Consider the following 23,425-nt stretch of genomic DNA (forward strand, 5'->3'; position numbering starts at 1 on the left):
GGCATATAGCAGCAATTTAATATCAATATTGCAGCTGAAAAATTTTGTTCAAAAGGAATGGCATAACAAGGGCAGATAAATACTCTGCCCCTTCCTCCTCTAAGGAAGACAGTTCTCAGATTTTGGTGTACAGCATGATCAAAATGAGTCATTCTCCCTATGAGACAACAATCCCTAACCTGGGAACTTTTTATCTTTGCTGTTTGTATAGATCATTTAGTCTACCTTTTATTGTGTGTTGGACTTAACTATTCGGTATGTGAGCTTTAAAAATTTTAGAAAATGCAGTGAAAAGAACATTTTTCCTTCCAAAAGTAGTTTGGAAAACATAAAATATTAATCTTGGTAAACAACTCAAGATAAATAGGAAAAATGTTTAGCAAATAATGTTTTTCTGAATCATGACCAACACATGTTACTGCATAGCTGTTACAGATCAGCAAAACATATTCTTGCTTTTAAAAGTAGTTGTATGGCTCAATTAAAAATAGAATAATTATTAAAGACACTTAATATTGTGATTTTTATCCAAATATATTTTCTATGTATATATATAAAATTGAACTATATTGTATGTAACTCTGACTATGCAGGTGATAAAGCCGTGGTGCAGCCATAATATTTTAAGCACTTTTAAATAATTTTTTTAATATGAGAATGCATCTGATATTTTTATGTGTGAAAATCATTTTAATATTGACAAATCTGCGTTGCATTTTTTTTCAGAAATTCAAAAACAGAAAACGGAGAGACCTGAAAAACGAACACCAGCAAAGGGTAACTGTTTTTTTGTCTATTTGCCCACATATATTTTTGTAACAGACAGTGTCTTTGTTAACTACATAATTTTTTGTTAACTTGGTTAACTATTCCTGTTGTATCATAGAAGCATTCAAGCATCAGCTGGCACAGACTGCAAAGGATCAAAAAGCCATGTATACCTAAGCATTAACAAAAAAAAATAATTTTATGCTTGTGTAGCTAGATTGAAAATGCACGTTCATAATAAGATTCTCCTGCCCAAACTTTTCCAGAAATCCTTTTTCTAGTAAAAGTGCAAGAAAGCTGAGCGTTGATGAACTTCCTCTGGTGCAAAAGGCATGAAGTGAGTTGGGCAAGGAAAAAAGTAAATTTATAGGCCAGTGGGTGCCATCCAAGTTAGGAAGTCATAGCTAAGAGTGAGCCAGGTGTGTATCAGAGATAAGAAAACTTCCATTTTAAGAACCTGGTCTTTTTCAAACTGTTTAATCTCCTATAACTGGAACTTTCTGAAAACGCACAGAGGAACTGGTTTGGACTGGTTTTCAGAGATCATACAAAGAAAGGTGTTTTCTGGGATATCTGAAGGGGTTTTTTTGCCTAACAGAACTCCTCCATAAAGGCTAGGCCACATAAAACTTCATGAGCATCCCTCTAACACGCTGGTGCTCAGCATGATAGTGGCAGGAGGAAGCAAGAAGCCAGCTTATTAAAAATATTGTGTGTACACATACACCCTCCCTCATGCAATTAAATTCATTTCTGCATGTATTGTTAATGTGGTTTTATAGTATTTTACACCTCTGTAAAGTGTTTTTATGGTATTTTTCAGCTCCAGTTCTGTGCTAATCAGGGTCATCTGAACTGCCTAGAATGGTTTCCCAACTACTTAATAAATCATGTTTAATCAAAATGAATTTTTTAGGATACCAGTGGGCAAGCCACTCAATAATGAACTCAGATCCATTAGCAAGGATCCCAGTTAAGGTCTTTTCAAGCAAAATAATCTAAGAACACAAATCATGTTGCAATCTTGGCCAAAACAGCCTCTTGTGTACCGTTTAATCTATACAAATGTGCATTTCTTTACACAAAATAATAATAACATTGCAGAAATTATCACAAAGAAATTATAAGATGCTGGAAAAAAAAAGTGTTCAGCTGTCATTAGTTAAATCCCATTATTTGTGTGTCTGATAATGCAATCTCTAGTTGTACAATCAGTTGCTGAAGTACAAAACAATTTTTTTTCTCTAATTTGTTTTCAAGTTTTATCCCAACAATGCGACTTGTACATAGGAGGAACAATGACAAGAAAACTTCTGTCTGGCCCCTGCCTACAGTGTGATAAAGGCATGAATCCTTAGGGAATTTTACTGTTACCTTCTAAAGTATCTTCAGAAAATATGCACAAATAGTCTTTTATTGTTTTTAACAGAAAAAATCCAGAAGCAAAATTATTTTTAATAGCAAGAAATGGAAAAAACATTTCTGTCTTCTGCCCGACATGTGGGAACACTAGAGTTTTAAAAGTAATTTAATTGTATTTTTTTGAATAGTCAAATCCTCCGAGTACAAGTCCCACAATTTACAAGGGAGTTCAATCTATAAGCCTCATTTTTGAAAGATTGAAGTGAAATATGAGGAACACTTATAATGAATAAAAATCCCAGATGGAAGTGACTGAAATTAAAAGATTCAAGCAGTATTGAGAGCTGGGCAAACTGGTGCCCTAAAATTTGCTTTGAATTAAATATTTTGATAAACTACTAGCAATAATGTCTATTTCAATTATTGTAACAAATTTAATCCTGGAAAGAAGAAATACTCTGAGAAATAATTTCACAAAGCCATTGGTCATGCTTAAGAGCCCTGATATCAAATTATTTCATGGTAACACATACAAATTAGGGTCTTTCCAATTTGGTATTTGAGGTATTAATAATTTCACAAATGCAGCGGCACCTGGACTGCATGACCAGGAGCTTGATCATCCAGCAGAGGCACAAGGAATTGATTATCTTTCTGTACAAAACTCTCCTGAGCATCTAGATATTGTGTTCTAGATAGATTTTGCAGGACTTTGAGTTGCTTCTGGAGTCTGTTTAAGAAATAGGTGATATAATTGTTATTACTGTTACTACCAATGAGAGTTAATTACACATTATTTTGGCAAAAAGTAAGAACAATAGTAAAAAATATCACGATAAAAGTATATGTAAGTACAGAATTTCTCTCTAATTGAAGTTCCAATGACAATTTCTGATTTTTATGGAAAACTGATCTCACTAGTGAAATGAATTGCCCTGCATTTCTGGGAAATAGCTCTAATTAAAACAGGCATTGAGAAGGAATGGAAAAACGTTTATTTACTGCATGGCTTTTCCCAAAATCACTTCACTAATACATTGCTGTTGCGGTGAGGTATGGAAGAAAACAATGTAATGATGGTTAATTTACTGTAACTGGAAGACAAAGTCTTTGAGACAGCTAAATAGATAAATAAAGCTAGATCATACAAATCCTAGTATTCTAGAAACTCACATAATTTCACCAAGTTAATAAATTAAAAGGCATATTTCATACACAGACAAATCTGTCTCGCCTGATTTCTCAAGGTACAGCTACAACTATACCTGCATTAACTTTAAACTGGAGAACCATGGTACAGATGGCAACATAGCTGTCATTTCCTTAAATTATGTATTTGGACCTGGGAATCTGTGCCCCTCTCCACACCATCCCCTTTTTTTTCAGCATTCCTTCAGGAAGAATTAAGCTGTAGCCCTCTAAAGTTGCTTTGCTTCCGAATGAAAGCATCTAGGCAGAGATTTAATGCTCTCTGACTAATGCACTCTAGCTTCATTGTATTAGTTCATTTATCTTAACTTTCCTGAGAGTGCTGCTCTGTAGACAAGCACTTAGTCTGTTAGCTAGAGCAAGCAATCTCTGCTTCATGCTTACTGCACTCATCACCTGGCTTTGTACTAAGCAGCAGACTTAAGACTTACTCAGCTGGAAACTATTTTTGCTTCTCTTAGGTACAGAAGTAGTGCCTTACTACACCTCTTCTTTTCACACTTTCTGTTTTGGAAGGTGAAATGTCTTTGTTGGAAAACTTTATCCAAGAAAAACTAAATCACATCCCCCTTGACTATGTCTTCAATTTGATGCAAATAAAATCTGTGATGATGATTGAAATTAAAAAAATCTTCTCACATATATGCAACACCTCTTATTTTTATTTTTCTATGAAGTAGATAGCAATATTAAGTTTGGAATACATTGTTAAATTACCTTAAAATTTTCCATTATAAGCTTCTATTTTAGATTATTTATAAATTTATCACACTCCAGTCACTTAGGATGAGATTTCCCATGTTCATTTTTTTGCCTCAGGCTGAATTTTCATTCAAAGACATGCAAAAATGTTTCAGCAATTTCCAAAATCTAGGTTAGTGAAAATTAGGTTGGGGTGTTATATTTTTTCCAATGTTAACAACACTTCAGTCTGAGCTTATGACTTCTTGGTATTTGCAAGGAAGTCCAAGAAAATTTCTTTTAATTTGTGGAAAAATTTTAGCTTCCACAATTGCCATAAACCTACTTGGTTTTAAGGCTAGTAGTTATTTTTTCTTATGGATGTCACCAGCATCCTAGTAGCAAAAGCAATAAAAGAGGTGATCTTTTAACTACAAAATGTGTCATAAAGCAAATAAAATGGTTGAATTCAAGTTGAATGAACAGTTTTAGTTTCAGCATTTTTCAGCTGAAGAGTGTGTAAATAGCCTTACAAACATTGTTGTATGCTTGTGCTGGTTTTTTTTTTTTTTTTTTATGGAAAGTAAAATCCAATCAACTGTATTTTTTTTTCACAGAAATATGGCCAGCCTGGCTAATTCTAAAATTGAATGCTTGCACCTAGAATTTTGGGCTTGAGAAAGAGCACATATTAAACCCTTGACAAAGAAAAATATATCCAAGTGACAAAATATGGAAATGATCTGTAGACAGTGATGTATTTTCTATGACAGAGCTTTTATAACTACATATGAAGTTGAACATGAAAATATTTCAGGGGAGAGTCAATATGCTAAGAAATATCAGGTTTAAATTTGTCAGAACAAAAGCTTCTGTGGATTTTGTTGGTCTTGTGACTGAAGAGTCAAAAATGGCCAGTGATCACAGCCCTGAAACATGAACACTTTAATATTTGGCAGCACCTGCCCTTCCCAAATAAGGGAAGCCATAGCTCTGACAGTGCCCATAAGAGGTAATGATAAACATTACAATCTGAGATTAGCAGCCTCTGAGGCTATGGGGATATCAACACACAGGATAAGGCTCTCAAACTAACCAGAGATCACCTTCAGCCTATAACTGGGAAGAGAAAAATAGCTTATGCTTATGCCAGCCTGGTCTCTGCTTATCCACATTCCAGGCTCCCTGCCCAGATACATCAAGTTACTTTTCTTTCTCAAGAAGGGGCCAACTTAACCCTACTTCATGTTTTAAGCTGTAGTCCACAAAAATTTTAGTATTTCCTTGCATTTTTGCTGTTTGCGTCATTCTGAGGATGTGAAACAAATTTAAATTAGATTTTTCTGTCCACTTTCAGGTCTGCTGACATTCAATTCAGTTAGTGTTGTTCAAGGCTCATTTTATGGGTTTGCTGTGTGGGTATGGGTTTTGTTTGTTTTGATTTCTTTTGGGTTCTTTGGTTTGTTTTCCTGTTGTTGTGTGTTTTTTTTTTTTTTCTGAAATCATGAAATAAGGAAATTCTATGGAAAAACTACTTCAAAATTTTAAAAACACACAATAATCTCTCTTACACAAGCAAGATGCCCTGTGGATAACAAGAAGCTTTCTGATTATCAATCTGTTCTGCATAGTTCAGCTGTATTTTTTGGCGTAGAGACTACAAGAGCTTTTGTCTGAATGTGCAGAAGCTCATGTTTCACTCACACTGACCATCACATTGTTTGCAAAACTCTGCTGTTGGTCCTGCCAAAACTGACAAAAGTGTTTAGGATAGAGCCAGCGTCTGCTAATACAAATGCAAGATGTAAAATCATGCTACAATTTCTGCAGAAATACTCAGTTTGGAGAATGTTTTTTTCTTGGTATGCTCCTAGATCTGCTAAAGCATTTGAATGAGTTGCAGTCTGTAATTCATTCAATAATATATTGCTGGTGCTGCTATTTTCTTCACAGCCTGTTTTTTTAGTGTAAATTTGCTGTCCACATTCTTTAAAGGCTTTGAAATATCTCTCTTCAATCTTTTTCAACTGTACAGCTGTTTCTTATCACAATAATTTACTTGTTATGACTGAAAGTGAATTTTGGATAATCCGAACACATATAAGACATAAAGAATTTACTGAATGTTCTGAATTATTTTTCTTAATGGCTACAGCCTGCTTTTTAATGTGGAAAAACTCAGCCAACAAAAAAGTGCTTGCACTTTCATGAAATGGCATTCACTGCAAAGCTGGTGAAATGAATGGATACAAAAGCATAATGTGCTTGTTTATAAAGCTCACTGTCTTCTAATCAGAATTTGTCTTACTTTTTCCCAGAAACCTGGGTACAGAAAAGAAAACAATATTTCCCTGAAATTATGAAATGCTAGTCTTTTAGTAGTATGGGTTTACTAAGAATAAAATCATTAGTACATGGGATTGAACCACTTCATAACATGGTCTGAGACCTAGGTGGGCAGAGAGTCTATAAGGACTCGTGTTTGCCTGCCTCTTGCAGGACATGGAGTCAGTTGTGTTTTGAACAGCTGCTCTTCCTGAGGTTACACTCTGATTAAAAGAGATGTTTTCTCATTAATCCATCCTGTGACGGAAGTGACAGCTAAAAATAAAGAAAAACATAGCATAGAAAGCAATATGCTTGTCGTTTTTTTGTTAAGAATAGAAAGCAATGCTGTCAAGGGCTGAAAATAATTTCCTCTGTCAGAAATCTAAGAGTCAGGGTGGTTGTGTAATGAGACCAAAAGAGAAAGGACAGATTAGATTGAGGTTGCTGAATAATCACTTCTTTCAGAAAAATATAGTCTGATATCTGACTTATTCAAGGAAAATATTTCTCTTGGACCTGGAATTAAATTTTGACATTTAGAAGGTCTATACATCATCATGTACCTGTGACTCAGAGCTAAAATCCATTATTTGGGTTTATGAATGCTTTTCCTTGATCACTTTCATGAGATAATAAGTGTGCTTAATACATCTAGATTAAAAGTTTATTGTGAGCATGGAGTTTATTTATTTGTTTATTATTTGTAGCAACACAGAGAGACAAACCTGAAAAACAAGAAAAAATTGAGAGGAAGGAACCCCCAAAAGGTATGTATTCAGCTTTTGATATTCCTTGCCTTTTTATCAGTGATTCAAAATAGGCTAATCTATTGACTCTTAGACTGTTCTTGTAGATCCCAATAATGTTTATGTATGGAGGAGGTGTTGTGAAAGCCAGCTGGAAAGAGAATGAGGTTTTTAAAACTACAGAATAGCTGAAATTACATTCAGATAGTCTTTACTGTACTAGTTATGTAAAAGTACCTAGAGAAAAATTGGTGGTTTTTTTATTCTTCTTGAATAAATCCAAGCATATTATTTGCCCTTGAGAACATTTTCCACCAAAATGTAATTAGTAAATTATAACATACTGGAAATGGTCCATGTAGACATTTTGCTTTGGAAATCTGCTTAAAATAAAGAGAAAAAAAAAAAAAAAAGAAAAAAAAGAGGAAAAATAAATTAATCCAGATTAATTTCAGAGACACTGGGGAGAGGTTTTAGAGAGAATTTAATAATTTCCTGTTGGTGTATGCCAATAACAAATTACAGATCTGTTGTAGGAGTCAGAATCATGATAGTGCTTATTCTCCACCCACAACTCATGAGTTATCTCTGGGTTACAATAGCCACTGTCTATTTTACCTTTTGTGAGGATATTTTAGCCAAATGAAATCTTGGTGGAGTGCACCTACTTGTCAAAACAATTCTTCTGAGAACATGTCCTTTACACTAACCTATGGCAAATGACGTCTTGGGCTGGAGGAAGAAAAATATTCTGGAAGAGCAAACAGGCCAATGATCATAATAAATTATCAAAAAAAGAAAAGGGAAGACCAAATATCCAGCCCCAGCAGACTTATTCAGGTCAAGAACTCAAGCGAAGGTGAATTTCCTGAAAGCTGTACTTGACAAGGCCTTTCTAACATTTTCTGATTGGAGCTTTTCCATTTCATATAAGTAATTCAAAGTGCCTTGAGCTAACAGGACTGATTTTAGAAGTTAATGGCAGGCATATAAATTGAGGTGTCTCTTAGAATGAATATTTATTGGTAGAAAACAGAATGGTGATAACATGGGAAATTTTTCTGGGGTTTAGAAAAATTACGAAGCAAAAGCAATAATGTCCCATATTAAAACATGAATTTATCTTTAAGACTTCTGTTATAATGAGGAAAACCTGCGGAACTCTTCAACTTGATTTCACAGGAGAACAATATTTAATGTTTTATTAAGTTTCTTAGAACAAGAAAAAATTATCCCAGACAAACTCAGATAGCCGTTGAAAAAAATGACAATTATACTGCCTTCGCTTGCCATAAATCCTATTAATATTCTGTCTACCTAGTGGTATTTTTTCTTGAAGTGAACTATTTGCTTTATGTAGTGAACTATTGCCAAAACTGCTACAAAATCACAACTGTGTATAGAGATTCTCTGTATTCACAGTGCTAATAAACATTACTTTCAGACTGCACATTAAATTTCAAAACTAAGACTATGAATGTGTGTCTTTCTAAGGTCCATTTCATTATAGTGTGACTGGGAGACTCTAGAGACTGCATCCCTGTATTTTTGCTGCTTATTTTCTACATTAAATACATTGCATTTTCAAGATCGAGATAATGGAGCGTATAAATAGCATCCTATTCTAATCCATAATCAACTTCTGGGATGAAGTTTAAGAAAGTTATTTAATGACACAGAGAGTAATTAGAAGTGCGTCAGTCACTTAACACTGTCTCAGAGATGTCAGGCATATTCTCAAGTATTTCATCACTATATTGCTTAAAAATGTGGAAGCCTGAATATTGCCTACCACTCTTCTTTTGCATCCAGTTATATGTGGAATTCATGGTACTGTAAAAGAAGTTTTTTATCTCCCCATGTTAGATAAAAGGATGAAATCTCCACAGGAGTTAGACTTAAGCTAGGCTTGCATTTTCACAGCTGTTCTGTCAGAAGTGCTCTAAAACCCACACGCTTATTTTTCATTTTCTGGAACATTACAGCGTAATTGTAAAATCCTAAGAAAAGTGAGTGGAAAATGTTCTGTGAAAGAGTGGATAGCATAATGCAGTTTCCACTGTCATAATGTTAGTTTTGCTTTGCACATACTGGGTATCTAATTATGGTTCTGGGGTCGTCATTGCTAGGGACTGATCTCAGCTAGTGTCCATGTCTGTATCCATTACTAACCATCCATATCCATTACTGGTTATCCATTTCAAGCCAGCTGGCAAGTCACAGATGTATCATTTGCGCATGTGATTCTCCTCTCCTGTTCCAAGATTGATTCCAGGGTTTTTACAACCTGTGTCTGACTGAGTATGGGGTGGCTAAGGTGAAGCCCTCTTCCTCTCAGAGGCAGCAGCATTTACTGTGAACTGTGCCTTAGTAACCAACAGTTTTCTGGAATTCTTCTGGAAGTGACAGGCAATTGCAAGAGATGATGTTATGCAGCAAACAGCTGAGGTATGTTACCATGGCAGTAACTCGTTAGACAGAGCTGGCTGCTCACACCCTGTAGTATGATGTACGCTGGAAAAATATGCACGGAGCAGCTCAGCAGTAACACACTCTGCCACTTAGTATCCTAAGGCATCCTTGGTGAAATTGTTTTAAATTCTTAATTTTTCACACTTTTTTCTTTTTGGGTATATATAAAGCAGTTTCTTTCTTTCTTAGTGACAAGTAAAGACAAACTGGAAAGACAAGAAAAACCTGAAAAAAAGGAAAGGCATGCAGGTAATTATTTAATGTCAGAATTTATTTTTACATTAGGAGGTACCCTAAAGCTTATTCTCTATTCAATTTCTATTTATGTATCCCTTCGATTGCAGAAAAAAAGAGTTATGAAATATTATGAATAAAAATAATGAAATCATAACAAATTTGCAGTCTTACACACTAAGTAGCATTTAATAGTCCTTCTGCATGTTTTTTGTTGGTTTGTTTTTTTCCTGGGGAAGGGAGATCATATATTTCGTACTCTGGATTAGTGTAATCTTATGATAATCACTGAGTATTTCCAACACTTGCAACAAGAATGGTTGCTAAGAGACTATGGTCACCCAAGAAAAAGGCACCTGACAGCCGTTTCACAGAGGTAATCAGGAAGGCCATGTGGAAAAAAAAAAGCATTTTAAATAAAATACTGCATAGGGCGGCTGAATAGCCACTGAGTATGCCAGGACCAGTTCTTTCAGTAGTTACTTGAAGTAAATAGGTATCTAGCACTGTTTTATCTTCCCCAGTTCTTACTTTCTTTTTAAACACCAGCTCCATCCTCATGCATACATTTCTGTGTTCTTAGGATAATCTCATACCTTGCACTCAAATAGGGAACTGTGTGTTTTCACACACATGATCCCTGTAGGTCACCTCAGGGCACATCAGCCCATGTATATATCAGTTTTGCACATCCATGGACAAGTTACTGTGCACACTTTAATCCCAAAAAATTAGCAAATCAGAGTCCACACAGGAGAATATTTTAGATTACCCAATACTCAGTGACTACTGCACAACTCAGGTGCATTCTGAAACCTGAGCCAGAAATCTAGGAACTACAGAGCAGTTAATTTCAATTTGTAAGGTGGAAATTAGAAGCAAACAAAAAGCCCCAAAGAACATTAGTTACAATGTCACTGCAATTAGACTTGTAATTAATTATAGTGCTTAATCATTCATAGCTGGAAAAACTGTTAGTTGTTCGGTGGAGTTCAGAAATCCTTCAGAAACTATCTTAAGTAATAAACAAAAAGCTAAAAAAACCCCAATAAGTCAAAATAAACCAATAAATTACAGGATATAAATATATTAAAGAAAGAAAAAAACAATATTAATAAGTATGACTCTTCTTTACTATCTTTTTTCACGGGATTACTGGAGCTAGAAAGGCTACTGCTCCTCCAGCCAATGGCAAAGACCTCAGCGATGGCAGATGAGTTTTTGAAAGTTCCAATTCCATGTTTTGGCATCAACAACAAACAGCAGCAGCTGAATCAATCTTTCATATTCTTTGCATGCATGATCATGGTGCCTGCTTGTGTTTCTCGACCCTTTTTCTCATTCAAATGCAACCTTTTTTTTTAATGACCATTAAGATTATTGGTTTTATTTCTAGCTGTTCACAAAGAGAAACCTGAAAAGCCAGAAAAACAAGAAAAGAAAGCACCATCTAAAGGTATTTACGATCATTATTAAAAGTTGTACAATTTAAGTGTTTGAAATCTTGGGAGTGTGGAGATAAGTACTTAAAGTACAAAGCTCTTCTAGTCCATGTTGAACACTTTTTGGGTGTTGTCTCTTTTGCTTGAGCAGGTCTTGATCAGCCCGAGTGAAGTCTTGCTCAGCATATTTTGTTTTGCTTTACTCTCCTGTTTTGACGCACAGAGTTTATTACAAATTATCCTTACACAGCTAAAGAATGAAACCTATGATTATTTTCTTTGCATTCCCTGATGCATTTTTCTCCACAAAGGGATTCAGTAATTTGCCTGCAAAGAAGTTTTTCTCTTGTGTATTAGTTTTCAACTGGATGCAGACCAATGCAAGAGTATTTACTATCTCTCAATCTGCGTCTTCCATCATATCCAAAAATAGAATTTCATTTTCTTGCCTTTATTTTTTTCAATAACATTTTAATTTCAGTATATGATTTGCACTGTCTTCTATGGCAGCAGTGGCTTTGGTTAAGATTTACGCATCTAATAATTATCATATATATTATGAAGCAATATCGTGGGTGTGTGAGGGGTGATTTTCACTATTCTTTTGACTGATAATTCCATCTTTGGCTATGGTTTGGGCAGGGAAATTTAAAAATCCAATCACCTTGCCCTATTATGCCACTTTTTAAAGGCTAACATTTATTATTGCTTGGCATTTTAATGTTTTTCTCTGAGGTTATATATTTCTCCATGGCAGATATTTCTATAATGAAGTTCATTTTCAGTCTTTGTCTCTTTTTATTTTACTCAGTTGACTCTTGAGGAAATACTATACAACCAAATTCATATCAGTTTGTTATGGCATTGAGATTAATCCCATATGTTGAGATGCATGAATTAAATAGGTTCAATTTGAATACGTTCAGACAATATAGGTACAAATATACAAATCACTCTTTTTTTTTACTTTATCATAGTATAAGGAGAAATGTAAAACAGAAAGTAAAAGTGAAGAAAGAAAGAAAGAAGAATGAAGACTTAAAGCCCTAAAAAAACTTTGAAGGGTAGCCATCGTCCAGTCTCTCTTACAGGGATATTGTTCATTTCTTTTTTCTACTTTCAGTGTATAGCTTGAAAGTGTGGGATTTTTTTCATAAAATGAAATCATGCTGAAGTAAGCCAGAGAAAATAAATGCCCATAGTGTCTGTGTTGATTTGGAAAGCAAATAACTTCCAAGAATCACTGAGATAGTCCTAATAAGCAGCCAGCCTCTTTACCCATTTATCTTCTGCTAGCTAACCAAATAATCACTCAGAGCCTTAATGTGTTTAATAGCAGCCATGACTCCAGTCACTGGCTGGAAAATTTTATGAAGGATTTGGACACACTGCAGATCTTTGTGGCTGCAGTGTGACATAGCCATGCTGCCCTCTCTTGGGTAGTTTCCCTGCCGTGAGCCCCTACAGCATCAGGGCATGAGAACAGTTTTCCTCCTCAGCATGTCCAAAGGTGCATTTCTGCCAGCACTGTGCTGCTGAGCTTTCCATTGCCAGGCCCACCTCCCTTTCCTCAGGGATCTGCTCTAAACTGGATTAGCTACCAGCAGTGCTGAGGGGTTGCTTCAACCACTTGCAGTCCCTAGGAAATGACAATGTTCAGGTTCTGGCCAGCTCTGGGGAATGGGCATACTGAAAACTGTGTGGCTACTTTCCACACAGTCAGCAGGTTTTCTTTATGCTCATTACAAAGACTCAAGGTAATTCTTCAGACTCTGATAAAGGCTCCAGAAAGCCTCAGTGATATGAGTGTTTTTTTAAACACATCATCTAAAAACATCTTAAAAAAATAAAACCAAGTCTAAATATAAATAATGTCTCATGCAGGCTGGAGTTCCAGGATGGAATTCAGTTAGAGAGGATTGCTATTATGCAGTTATCAGTTGAAAGAAGTGTAATTAACTCTCAAGGCTGGTTTGTTCTGGAATTCTGTCTGGTGGTGACCAGGAGGACAAAGATAGAGGTCTGCATAAAATGTTAGCAGCCTTTCTGGAACACAGTTTTTGTGTGTGTGTGTGTGTGTGTGTGTGTGTGTGTGTGTGTGTGTGTGTTTACTCAGTGTATCTTATGCAGACATGAACTCACTCAAGCTGGACTCTGAAGTGAACACCAGACTTATGGCTGTGTTTTTTGACAATAAGCCCAAGCTAAGAAAAACACCTTTGTGTAGGACAAATAGAGCCACATGGGTTCCTGTTGGCTGTAGCACAAAGCCAAGGCCCTGTCTGCTCAGCGCTTGACATAAGCAAGTTTGTTTCATCTGGACTATGTAGTAAAAACATTCCCTAGGAAGCTTCAGATCTGTGTGAATCACTTGTCTTCTGGTAAGGGAGCCTCAACAGATATTTTGAAGTTTTTTATCCCACTATATGAATCTGAAAACAATTTTTAAAACTGAAAAACAGAAAACATAAGGAAATGTGAAATTTCCAGTAATGATGTTGTGTTTTGGCAATATTTTCTTGTTCTTTGTGAGATTTTTCCCTAATATACAGTTGTTCTCATTTCTAGTAACTCAAAAAGATGCACCTGAAAGACATGAAAAAACTGAAAAGAAACCTCCTCCCAAAGGTATTTATTTATCTATACTACAGTTTTTAAGCTGAATTGACATTGAAATGCATAAACTCTATTTTATTCAAGCAGAGATTGTAAATGTGTGTGAGAAATCAGCTACATGAAACTAAAATGAAATTAATGTATAATCAGAATTAAAATGTTTGTAGAACATCCAGGGGTTAATTTTATGCTTGATCCCTTTCAAAATCTGTTGCAATCTCAAATTGAGAACAAAAGTATGAACCACCATTTCACTGAAAAACAAGTAAGCCTACCTGCAAGTGATCTGACATATATTTTCATTATAATTAGTTAAGGAAATTAATTCTCCATTAGCCAGCAATACCTGGTTTTGTCTGGGAATAGTAACACACTTATATAAATTTCCGAATTCTGGTTGGCAATAGTTAGATATTCTAGTTTACATATTGATAAAATCAGTTTAGTTATCTCAGTGATTTAACAGAAATAGTGGTCTAGAGCCTTACAGAAAACATAAATTTGGTAGCATACAAGTTTTGCTTCCAGGATGGAGACATTTAGGTCTGTGAAGAAAATTGGAGTATGGACTTTGCACTAAGCAGGTCAATTTTAAACATATCCAGTGGTAGTTTATACAGCTATTGGATTTTCCACTGGGGTGAACTAGAAACACACATACTGGGAGCATGCATGTCTCAGGTAAGAAAAAGTTGCTGACACACAAAAGCAGAAAGAATACTTTGAGTCTCACCAAGCTCTGTGTAGCTTCAGCTACTGATACTTAGAGTATCAATGGTAATTCTCCTTGGAAGCCTCCTCAGTCTGCTGAAGGGCATCTCATGAATTGGTCTCAGGCACTTACAGCCTTGAGAACTGGTGTAGAGTCAGACTCGAAAACCCAAAACTTCTTGGACTGAGGCCTAGAATCAATTCATGAAAGCAACCCTTAAAAATAACCACACACTTTTTTTCCAGCTTACAACAGAGTTTAACTCTGAAGTCTAAACTTGTACATATAGCACCTCTCATATTTGTTGGCTTAATGACCCATATCTTTCTCCTTAGTTTATACCATAAAAACTATCATATTAGAAACACTTAATATTATTTGGCATATTCTATCATATTTAGCATCAGCCAATCTCATGGTATAGCACTGAAGATAAAGCCTCTTTGGAGCTCATATTTCTGTTTAATTCTGCCTGGTTTGAGGGGATTATATTTCATCAGATCTTACCAAGCTGTTATTAATGATCATTATTAATAGCACAATATAAAGTAAATGGCACTGAATGTTATGTTGGGGGCAGAGAATGACACTGAAAGCTTTTTCTTTATTGTCTGCAGAGGAGAAGAAAGTAAAGAGCACTAAAGTGGAAGCAAAAGTTAAAAAGGAAGTGAAGGATGGAAAAGGAGAAGCAAAGACGGCAGAGAAGGTCAAGCAGTCAGAGACAAAAACAACAGAAACTGGGCTAATAAAGGCCAAAACGAAAGTTAAGGAGGAGAAAGCTCTTCAGACTGTAACTAAATCGGACAAGAAAGGTAAACAAAATGAGGAGGAAACAGATGAAGATCCTAAAAATGTAGTAGGGAAGAAAGAGAGAGAATGGAGTTAAATCTGTCAAGGACCAAAGTGTACCCATGAAAAACAAAAGCGCAGTACAAATAAATTCCACGTGAACCTCCCACTGCTAGGACATGATTACAGAAAATAAAATAAGTTTAATGTATATAATCAGAAGGTTCTAGAATTTTGTCATGGCTAAAATTTCATTTTAATTTAAATCCTTCCTTACCAAGGACCAATTTCTCTTCAGATAGGTCTGAGACTGTGGATTTGTTCAGTAGCATCTAATGCAGTCGATTGCAAACAGAGTTATTTTTGAAAATTCAGACTTTCCAATAACATATTGGGAATTTAGGTTTGTTTCTACATCTGCATATGTCCTCTGTAACCATAATGAAAGTAGCAACAGTGTAAAAGGAATGTAATAATTTATCTAACATCATATTGTACAAGGCAGTCAGGTTGTCAGGTATTGTACAACATAGTGACATACTTACCTGATACAAGTTGAAGTGAACAGCTTCCAAATTTCTTCCAAAAATGATAGAAATGCTATTACTCTAGTGCAAGGAAGAAAACAAGTGATGAAACAAAGAATCAACGTGCATCGACACCATATAGTTAACAAGGTGTTAACTATGTGCTCCACTTTGTCAGTGTAAACCTGGATTCTTCTACTCCCAGGTTGCACAGACTGCTTCCCTGATTTCCCTGTGGCATTTCTGTGGCACTGAGTACAATTTTGTATGAATGAAGGCAGCACGACCTGGCTTTCTGTATGAAGTGCCTCACTGCAGCCACGGGATTATTCTGGCATTGAAAGAGGCAGCTCAGTGTTGCATAGAGCACCTATCTGATCCTTTCAGCTGTTAACCACAGATAAATTGCTGTGCCTGAACATCAAAGAAGCTGTGCCTGCCTGGATATCTGAGTCTGCCTGATCAGATTCTCTCAGAATTTCATAACCATTGCTCTGGACCCCTTAGGAGTTGCCTAAATTATACTTTTCTAGAAAATTGAGAGAGTTTGAGACAGAGCCCACTTTCTGACATACATAGTGTGCTGTACTAGTATTTTTTAACATTTATTTGTATACCAGTTAATTTTGTCCTTCACTTGAAATACTGGGACCTTTGAGGCGTGGAATCAAAGCAGCATCTATCACACCGATTGCTGTGACCAAGGACAAAGTTCAGCAAATTGTTCAGTTCACTTGGGAGGTGAAAATCTCTTTCAATTTTTTGTTTGCTCTGGCAGTTTCAGTGCACAGTGGGGTCTGCTCCATACTGTTCAGGATGAACCTCTCAAAAAGAAATGCTGTGCAAATGACAACAAAATATTTTAAGTAGGGATCAAGGATTACAGAGACCAATAGAATAGTTGTGGTTTTTTGTTTGTTGGTTTTTTTTTTTTTTTTTGTTGTTGTTTTTTTTTTTTTTTTTTTTTGTGGGATTCCCAGCAACTTTAGCTGATAAATATTAGCAAAATGATCCATCTTCATATCAAATATTAGCAGATCATTTTGCAAGTCTGCTTTAGTGTGACCCAGTGACTGTGCATGGAATCCCAGCAGGAGAAAATGAGAATAAGCAGATGGAGGGGAGGAAGGAAGGAGTCTCTTCAACTGCCTTTATCACTGGAGACAGGGCTCCGCACATCTAGTGAAAGCTGCATTTCCTACTGTTGTGCTTCCTTTTCCCACCATGGATTCAGAACCCACCAAAAACCACTGCTGCCCAGCTGGGTGCTCTAAAAAAATCATCTTTATATTTCAGTCCCACTGTGACCCAAGGTGAACATAATCAATGTAGTTTTTCAGAGATTTAAAATCAATGCATTTTTTCAGAGATTTCCTGATCCTGCAATCTTTACTTGCTCAAGGGAGTAGCTCTGCCAGCTTATCTGAAACTGTAAAAAATACAGCAGTGATCACATAAGAGTTTTTGCATCATTTCATACTGAAACTAAAATTTAAAAAGAGGTCATCTTCTGGGGTAAATCACATTGAGCCCAATGACAAAAACATCTATGAGTATTTTTATCATTAAGAATCTAGTCCCAGATTCTGTTGTGATCTTTTAGTACTTATATGAATATTTGTGCCATCATTGCAGGGTTATAGGTGAAAACTAAAGTGTGAAATTCTCCTTTTAATAAGGAACTTTAAATTAAAATGGATTTTTAGCCATGAAGAGGCACTTGAAAAATCATATTCATTTAAAATTCCTTAGATTTCAATCTTTACCGATTGGTAGCATTCCTATGAACTTAAATAGGATGTTATAGTGCACCTTGCTATGCCATATGGAAGTTATATTTTTGTTATTGAGAGTTTTACATTCTGCCTTCAATTTCTTTTATAAATCCCATTTTTTAAGTATAGTTACTAAAGATATAATATGAGGAGAAATTAATATAAAATCTTATTTCTCAGGTACAATCAAGATTAAGCCTTTTTTGAAAAGTTTATTCAAACTATATTTCCACAAAACAAAATAAACCCAGAAAAAAAGCCCCTATAACAACAACAAAAAATAGATAAACAAAATCAACAACACAGTCTGGTTTATTTCTGGCCCATACTAATAAGTTTAAATAATAGATTATTTTAATATTAATGAAATCATTTGATTGTAGGCCTTAGGCTATGTCTATATCACAACTCAAACAGAACCAGCACAGGCTTGTGCTCTGCCCTGGGACTGTCCATGTAGTGTGCTGTCCCTTGCCATTGTTTTGCTCTGTATCCTCTTGCAGTCTTTTGTACAATGGCCCAGATGGTCCAGGAAATCTTCCCAACAGGCAGCAAGGATAGGGGTGGCTTGTTTTGGCAAAAGAGAACTAAGAGAAACAGGGTTTTGCGCAAGAGCTGTGCCCTGCCATTTGCTTTCGGGGCTAAAGTTGGCATTGCTCCATTTTATTTATAAATACTCACTGACACCCTATTGCAACTGTGTCAAAGTCAGTGCAAACACTTTGCTGGTTTCAGTAGCTTTAGGTGGGCTTAAGAAAACAGATCTGTATGTGTTTTCTCACACACACACTGTTTTGGGTTTTTTTTTTTAGAATTATCATATAGACTTAGGGCAGATACTGTAGCCTTAAGGAAGGAATGCAAAGTTGGAGTCAGCCAGAATGATAAATTTGAATTCCCAAACGTGAAAGTCAAAATTATTATGAATATTCATTAGAGGTTTTAAAGGCAATGTTTACAGCCACAGCCCTGAGTACACGCTGAAAGTTTTGCCCCAGGCTCTACAATCCTTACTAGTATGGCCCTTGCCATCTCACTAACATAAAACAGCTGGCTAGGCTTCTATCAACCAGAAAAAAATGTTTGGATATTTGTTGAGTTGGTAAACCTTTTCCTAATTTCTACATCTTCATGGGAAATAATGACTTGAAAGCAGCAGCTCTTCATCCAAGGACTGCTGTATCAGTCAACATAACAGAGCAGCAGTCACACAAATGCCTCAGCATCAAGTGATACTGATGTGGCAGTGACCTATGTATGAAAGTCAACGATGTAACGAGTGTCACATACTTGGGAATTGCAGTTTGCATTAAAATGTAAGAGCAATGCCATTTTAAAAACTTTAATTATTCGAAAGACACATGATTTTATTTTGGAGTTGGCAATGGGGAAAGCAAGTGGCTTTGTGAGTAGGACAGAGATGCCACAGGAGGGGGAGAAAGGAAGAGATGTAACTTGTACAGTGTAGGAACTGTGCTACAAGAGTCTTGGACGCAGGGATGAATGTGCTTCACTCAAGGAAAACTGAGAACTGACTTAGCTAACAACACCTGGCATTTAGACATCAACATTAGCTTTCAAATCAAATGCCCATTAGAGCCTGCTGGGGCAACAAGATTTTTTTTCTGACCTGCTGAAGAATACAGCAATATTGAAATTCTATTGTGCTCAGTTAAAGCTGATAACTTTTCCTCACCATTCCTAATGTTAGAAATTTTTATGAAGCTCTCCAGCTCTGCTTATGTATAGGAGAAATCACAATCAACATTTCTGGAATCAGCATTTTATTTAGATTCAGAAGCCCTAATTTCTGAATAGTGTAGTTTAAAAAATGTGTGTATATATATATATATACACACACACACAAATTTAATATATACATGATTAGTGTTTGGAAAATGATTCTGTAGTGAAACACTAGGATTCTGTGGGAAATCTTGTTGCTATAGGAGCATGAGTACACAAAGTTCTCTTTATATGACCATTCACTAAATATACATATTTATTATATGGGTAAAAAATATATTAACAAAATACATCAATACAAAACCATTTTTTAAAATTTGCTATCAGCCGTCTGTGAAATTGATCTTCATGGATGATGAAAAGTCTATGAGACCTGTGGCCAGGCAGCAGTTTGCACTGTGCTTGTGCATGGGGTTAGGATATGTGCCAAGTAAATCTGGCCCACCAAAAGAAGTGGTAGCTCTGGCCCAGCTCTGATGGAAGCTCTGCGCCTCTTGGCTAGAGGTTTTGAATTAGATCTGGGCAACAAATTGTCACTTTCTAAACATATGAACCACTTGGAAAAAAACCAGAAATATATAATAAGTAAGACCACCTATGAAAAGGCTACTGAGATGACTTTGCACTGCCAAACTTTATCTTCACTGTTAAATACAAATGACATTCTAAATTCACTTTCTTCATTACTCTTCTTTTCCTTTTTGCTCTGTTAGATCAATATGCATTCTGTCGCTATGTGATTGACATGTTTGCACAAGGGGATTTTTATCCAGGTACTTTCCTATATCATTGAACTCTGCTCTAATATTCTGTTTCCCTGCAAGTTTTTGCTCCTTTATGTTCTATTAAAAGTGTGTTTTTTTATTATTGAAAGGTCTCACAAGAGCAACAAAGAGTGTGCAAATAGTTTTAATAAAGCATAAGAGCTAATGGCTGTTTTCTTAAAGCTTCTAATTTTCTGTCTACAATGCATGAATTAGAATCAAGGTTGTGTTAAAAGTAGAGTCAATGGAAAGCTGTAGAAATTGCTGAAATTTTCCATGCTTCTTTTGGCTGAGACGCAAGAGGAAGGAGCTTATTGTTAATAGCTTATTATTTGGTTTATTGGGTTTTTTTCTCCACAAATAGCAAGGCTTAACTCCAAAATGCTTCAAAAATAGAACTTCCATTGTTCCTAGTATATAAAATACCTTAGCTGATCCACCACTTCTGTGCTTTATCTTCTCTCTTCCCACATCTCCATGCTAATCTGTTCTAACACAGACACTTAATTCCTCACTGAAAAAGAAGATAGAGCTACTGATGATGAATGAGCATCATCTCATAATATTAAGTCAGTTGACCCTGACCTTATTTAATAAACACTCTTCCTGCTGAAGTCTAGACATACTGTAAAGAGACATAACCCTAGGAGTGAAAAGCAATAATATTCATGAAAAGAGTTAAGGAGAGAATATTTAAGGACACTCTAAACCTTACCAGCTTTGTTTGTTCAGTTATTTGCTCAACAAGCTCTCCACAGGTACACCTCTGAACTGGTTGTTGTTTTTCTTATCTCTACCTTGTGGCTTACATCCTCTCTTGACCTGCCCAGGCTCAGACAGAGTTGGGAAGTCCTAAGGACGTGGCTGAGAAAGAAAGACTCTCAAAAAGGAGAGAGGGAGGACACAGATTTTTGTAGAGAGAAAATAAACAAACTTGGGATTCAGTAGGGAGACAGCTCCATCAAAAGAGAGTAAAATACTGCATCTCCTCTAGGACTTCTAAAGACAAGCAGTTATAAACAGAGGGACTGCTTTAGGCTCAGAGGGGGAGAATGAATAGCTGAAACTTGCAGAGACACAGTCATGGTTTGAGTTAAAAATAACACCCTGTACCAGTGTGAATGACCTAGTTTCTGGATTTACACAACTGTACCATGAACAATTCACATAAGAAATACTTTCAGGGAGATCTTCATGATCTTTTTTACAGTTGTCCTGACATTTACAAGCAGCAGCAAAAAAGCCCTTTTTTCCCAGAAGGCTCCCTGTTTGACCCTCTCCTGAGGCAGAGCAAATGTGCTGTAGGAAGGGACAGTTTGGGTTTTTTCAGTTTTGACTTTTCCAGCTACAAGGAAACTGGGAAATCCATGAAGGGGAGCAGTGAAATAGAGAATGAAGTCTGTAGTGACTTGAATTTCAGAAGATAAAAGACATGACTCTTCTCTTCCAGTGTTTGTGTCATTCCAGTGTGCTATGACAGACTTGTGGTAAGAAACCACAGGTTAAAGAGCTGAAAGACATTAAATGGACATAGGGTGATCAGATGGCCTTGCAAGTGAATGAAAAACTAGGGTGACAGGTTTAGGCTCCAAAAAGTAGAAATAAGTCTTAAAGTATCTTAAATAATCTAATTTTTAGGTGAAGTCGAGAAGGACTGCTCCTTAATATCTCCCAAAGTCCACCTGGGGCTCCACCTGTAAAGTGACTGCTTTTTGACCTCTCAAATCACTTGTTGAGCCCTGAAGTTAAATGCTGCAAATGGTTGTTGTGCTGAAGCCAAATGCCTTTTTGTGGGAGGGGAAAAAAAAAAGCATTGCCTTGAAAACCAGCTTTATTCAACCCACCAGCTGTGAAAGGCGATGCTGGAACATCCAGACTCCAGAAATACTCAGTGCTTCTGAGAAGCAAAGTAGAGGTCAGGTATGATCAGCCTTGATTTATGGAAATCATTGAGAAGAGCGCCACCAAACAGTACTCGATTAGTTTGTTACTGTCTTTCTCAGGCAAAGTGCTCATTTTACACTGTCCTTTTGTGAACAGACGTATTACTGTAATTCATTTTACTGCATAGATAAATGTGGGGAAAACACCCTTCATTAACCCTAATATCCAATTAGATTTACAATCTGGTATATTTTATCCTTTTATCTGTCTATATATTTTATGGTAAAGAACTTTGTCCAAACGAAGAGTTCTGAGTGCAAATCAGCTGAGGAATTAAATTACAGTCACCTTGACACTGCAATTCTTTCAAACAAGGAATAATTTCTATCAATCTCAACATTACCATTTGTGAAGGAGAAAAAATTTTTGTCATAGAAAATTCCTTTGCACAGACATATTGGGATTTTCTGTGATTGATTGCATCAAACATGAATTTCTGATTCCTTAGGCAAAATTTACAATGTCATTTTTAGTAATATCATTCAGCATTTTTTTCTTACTAAGTATATTTGCAGTGTTTCTTTTATAAAAAAATCATATACATTACTATAAGATTAGGGGTTTTTTATTTTTATATAAATATTAAGCAAGAATTTATAGAAAGTAGTTCACCTAATGTGGCATTTTATAGTGCTCAAACAATTAACATTAAAATAAAACTCAGTTCCTTAGGCTTCATTAATAAATATACTTCTTAAAATATATCAAATAATGCATTTTGTCAGTCACATCAATCTGTTGGAGGTCAGTTAATGCTCTTATGTTGATTTTAACAAATGAAGCTGAAATAGTTTTCACCTGCTCAAAGTTTCATCATGACAATGCAGTCTCGGCTATAAAAAATGAATGAAATGTACACAGGGAATTCAAGGAAGATATATAAGGAAGAATTTTTGCCAAGATGCTTCATGCAGCATTAGCTGGTTTTCTTATTTCACTGGTAGCATTTGTCCTTGATACTGACAAATTTCATGGATGCCCTCCTTTAATCCACAATAATTGTATCAATATCAAATAAATTCTATATATTTTAATTTTTATGAAAGAGAAGTATTTGAGGTTTTCAGCACTTTACAATGATAATAGTGGAGTTTTAGCCATAAACTGATTTTTTCTAATCCGGAAGTCCTTCCCTTAAATATGACTGCAACAGTGACCAATTGGGTTCTACTGATACATTTAGAGGTAGACCACTTGAGGCCTGCTGCACACAGAATAAAAAACTGCTTTCTGATTTTATCTCTTGAGAAATCGGCCTTAAAAATATTTTTTTACCTTCTGTCTAACATGCTAATTATAAGTGACAATTT

The 23,425-nt window shown here is 35.8% G+C and overlaps 1 protein-coding gene across 1 annotated transcript in view; it reads left to right on the forward strand.

The window, feature by feature from the left end:
* The window catches only part of TRDN (triadin), a 108,836-nt gene that overhangs the window by 56,821 nt on the left and 28,590 nt on the right, over nucleotides 1–23,425 (forward strand). The window contains exons 5-11 of the mRNA XM_030944752.1: nucleotides 727–777; nucleotides 7,056–7,115; nucleotides 9,756–9,815; nucleotides 11,197–11,256; nucleotides 13,811–13,870; nucleotides 15,188–15,382; nucleotides 20,121–20,180. Of these exons, the coding sequence (XP_030800612.1) occupies nucleotides 727–777; nucleotides 7,056–7,115; nucleotides 9,756–9,815; nucleotides 11,197–11,256; nucleotides 13,811–13,870; nucleotides 15,188–15,382; nucleotides 20,121–20,180 (546 nt within the window). The remainder of the gene's footprint in view (nucleotides 1–726; nucleotides 778–7,055; nucleotides 7,116–9,755; nucleotides 9,816–11,196; nucleotides 11,257–13,810; nucleotides 13,871–15,187; nucleotides 15,383–20,120; nucleotides 20,181–23,425) is intronic.

The sequence above is a fragment of the Camarhynchus parvulus genome, chromosome 3 (assembly GCF_901933205.1).
Source record: "Camarhynchus parvulus chromosome 3, STF_HiC, whole genome shotgun sequence".
NCBI classification, from domain to species: domain Eukaryota; kingdom Metazoa; phylum Chordata; class Aves; order Passeriformes; family Thraupidae; genus Camarhynchus; species Camarhynchus parvulus.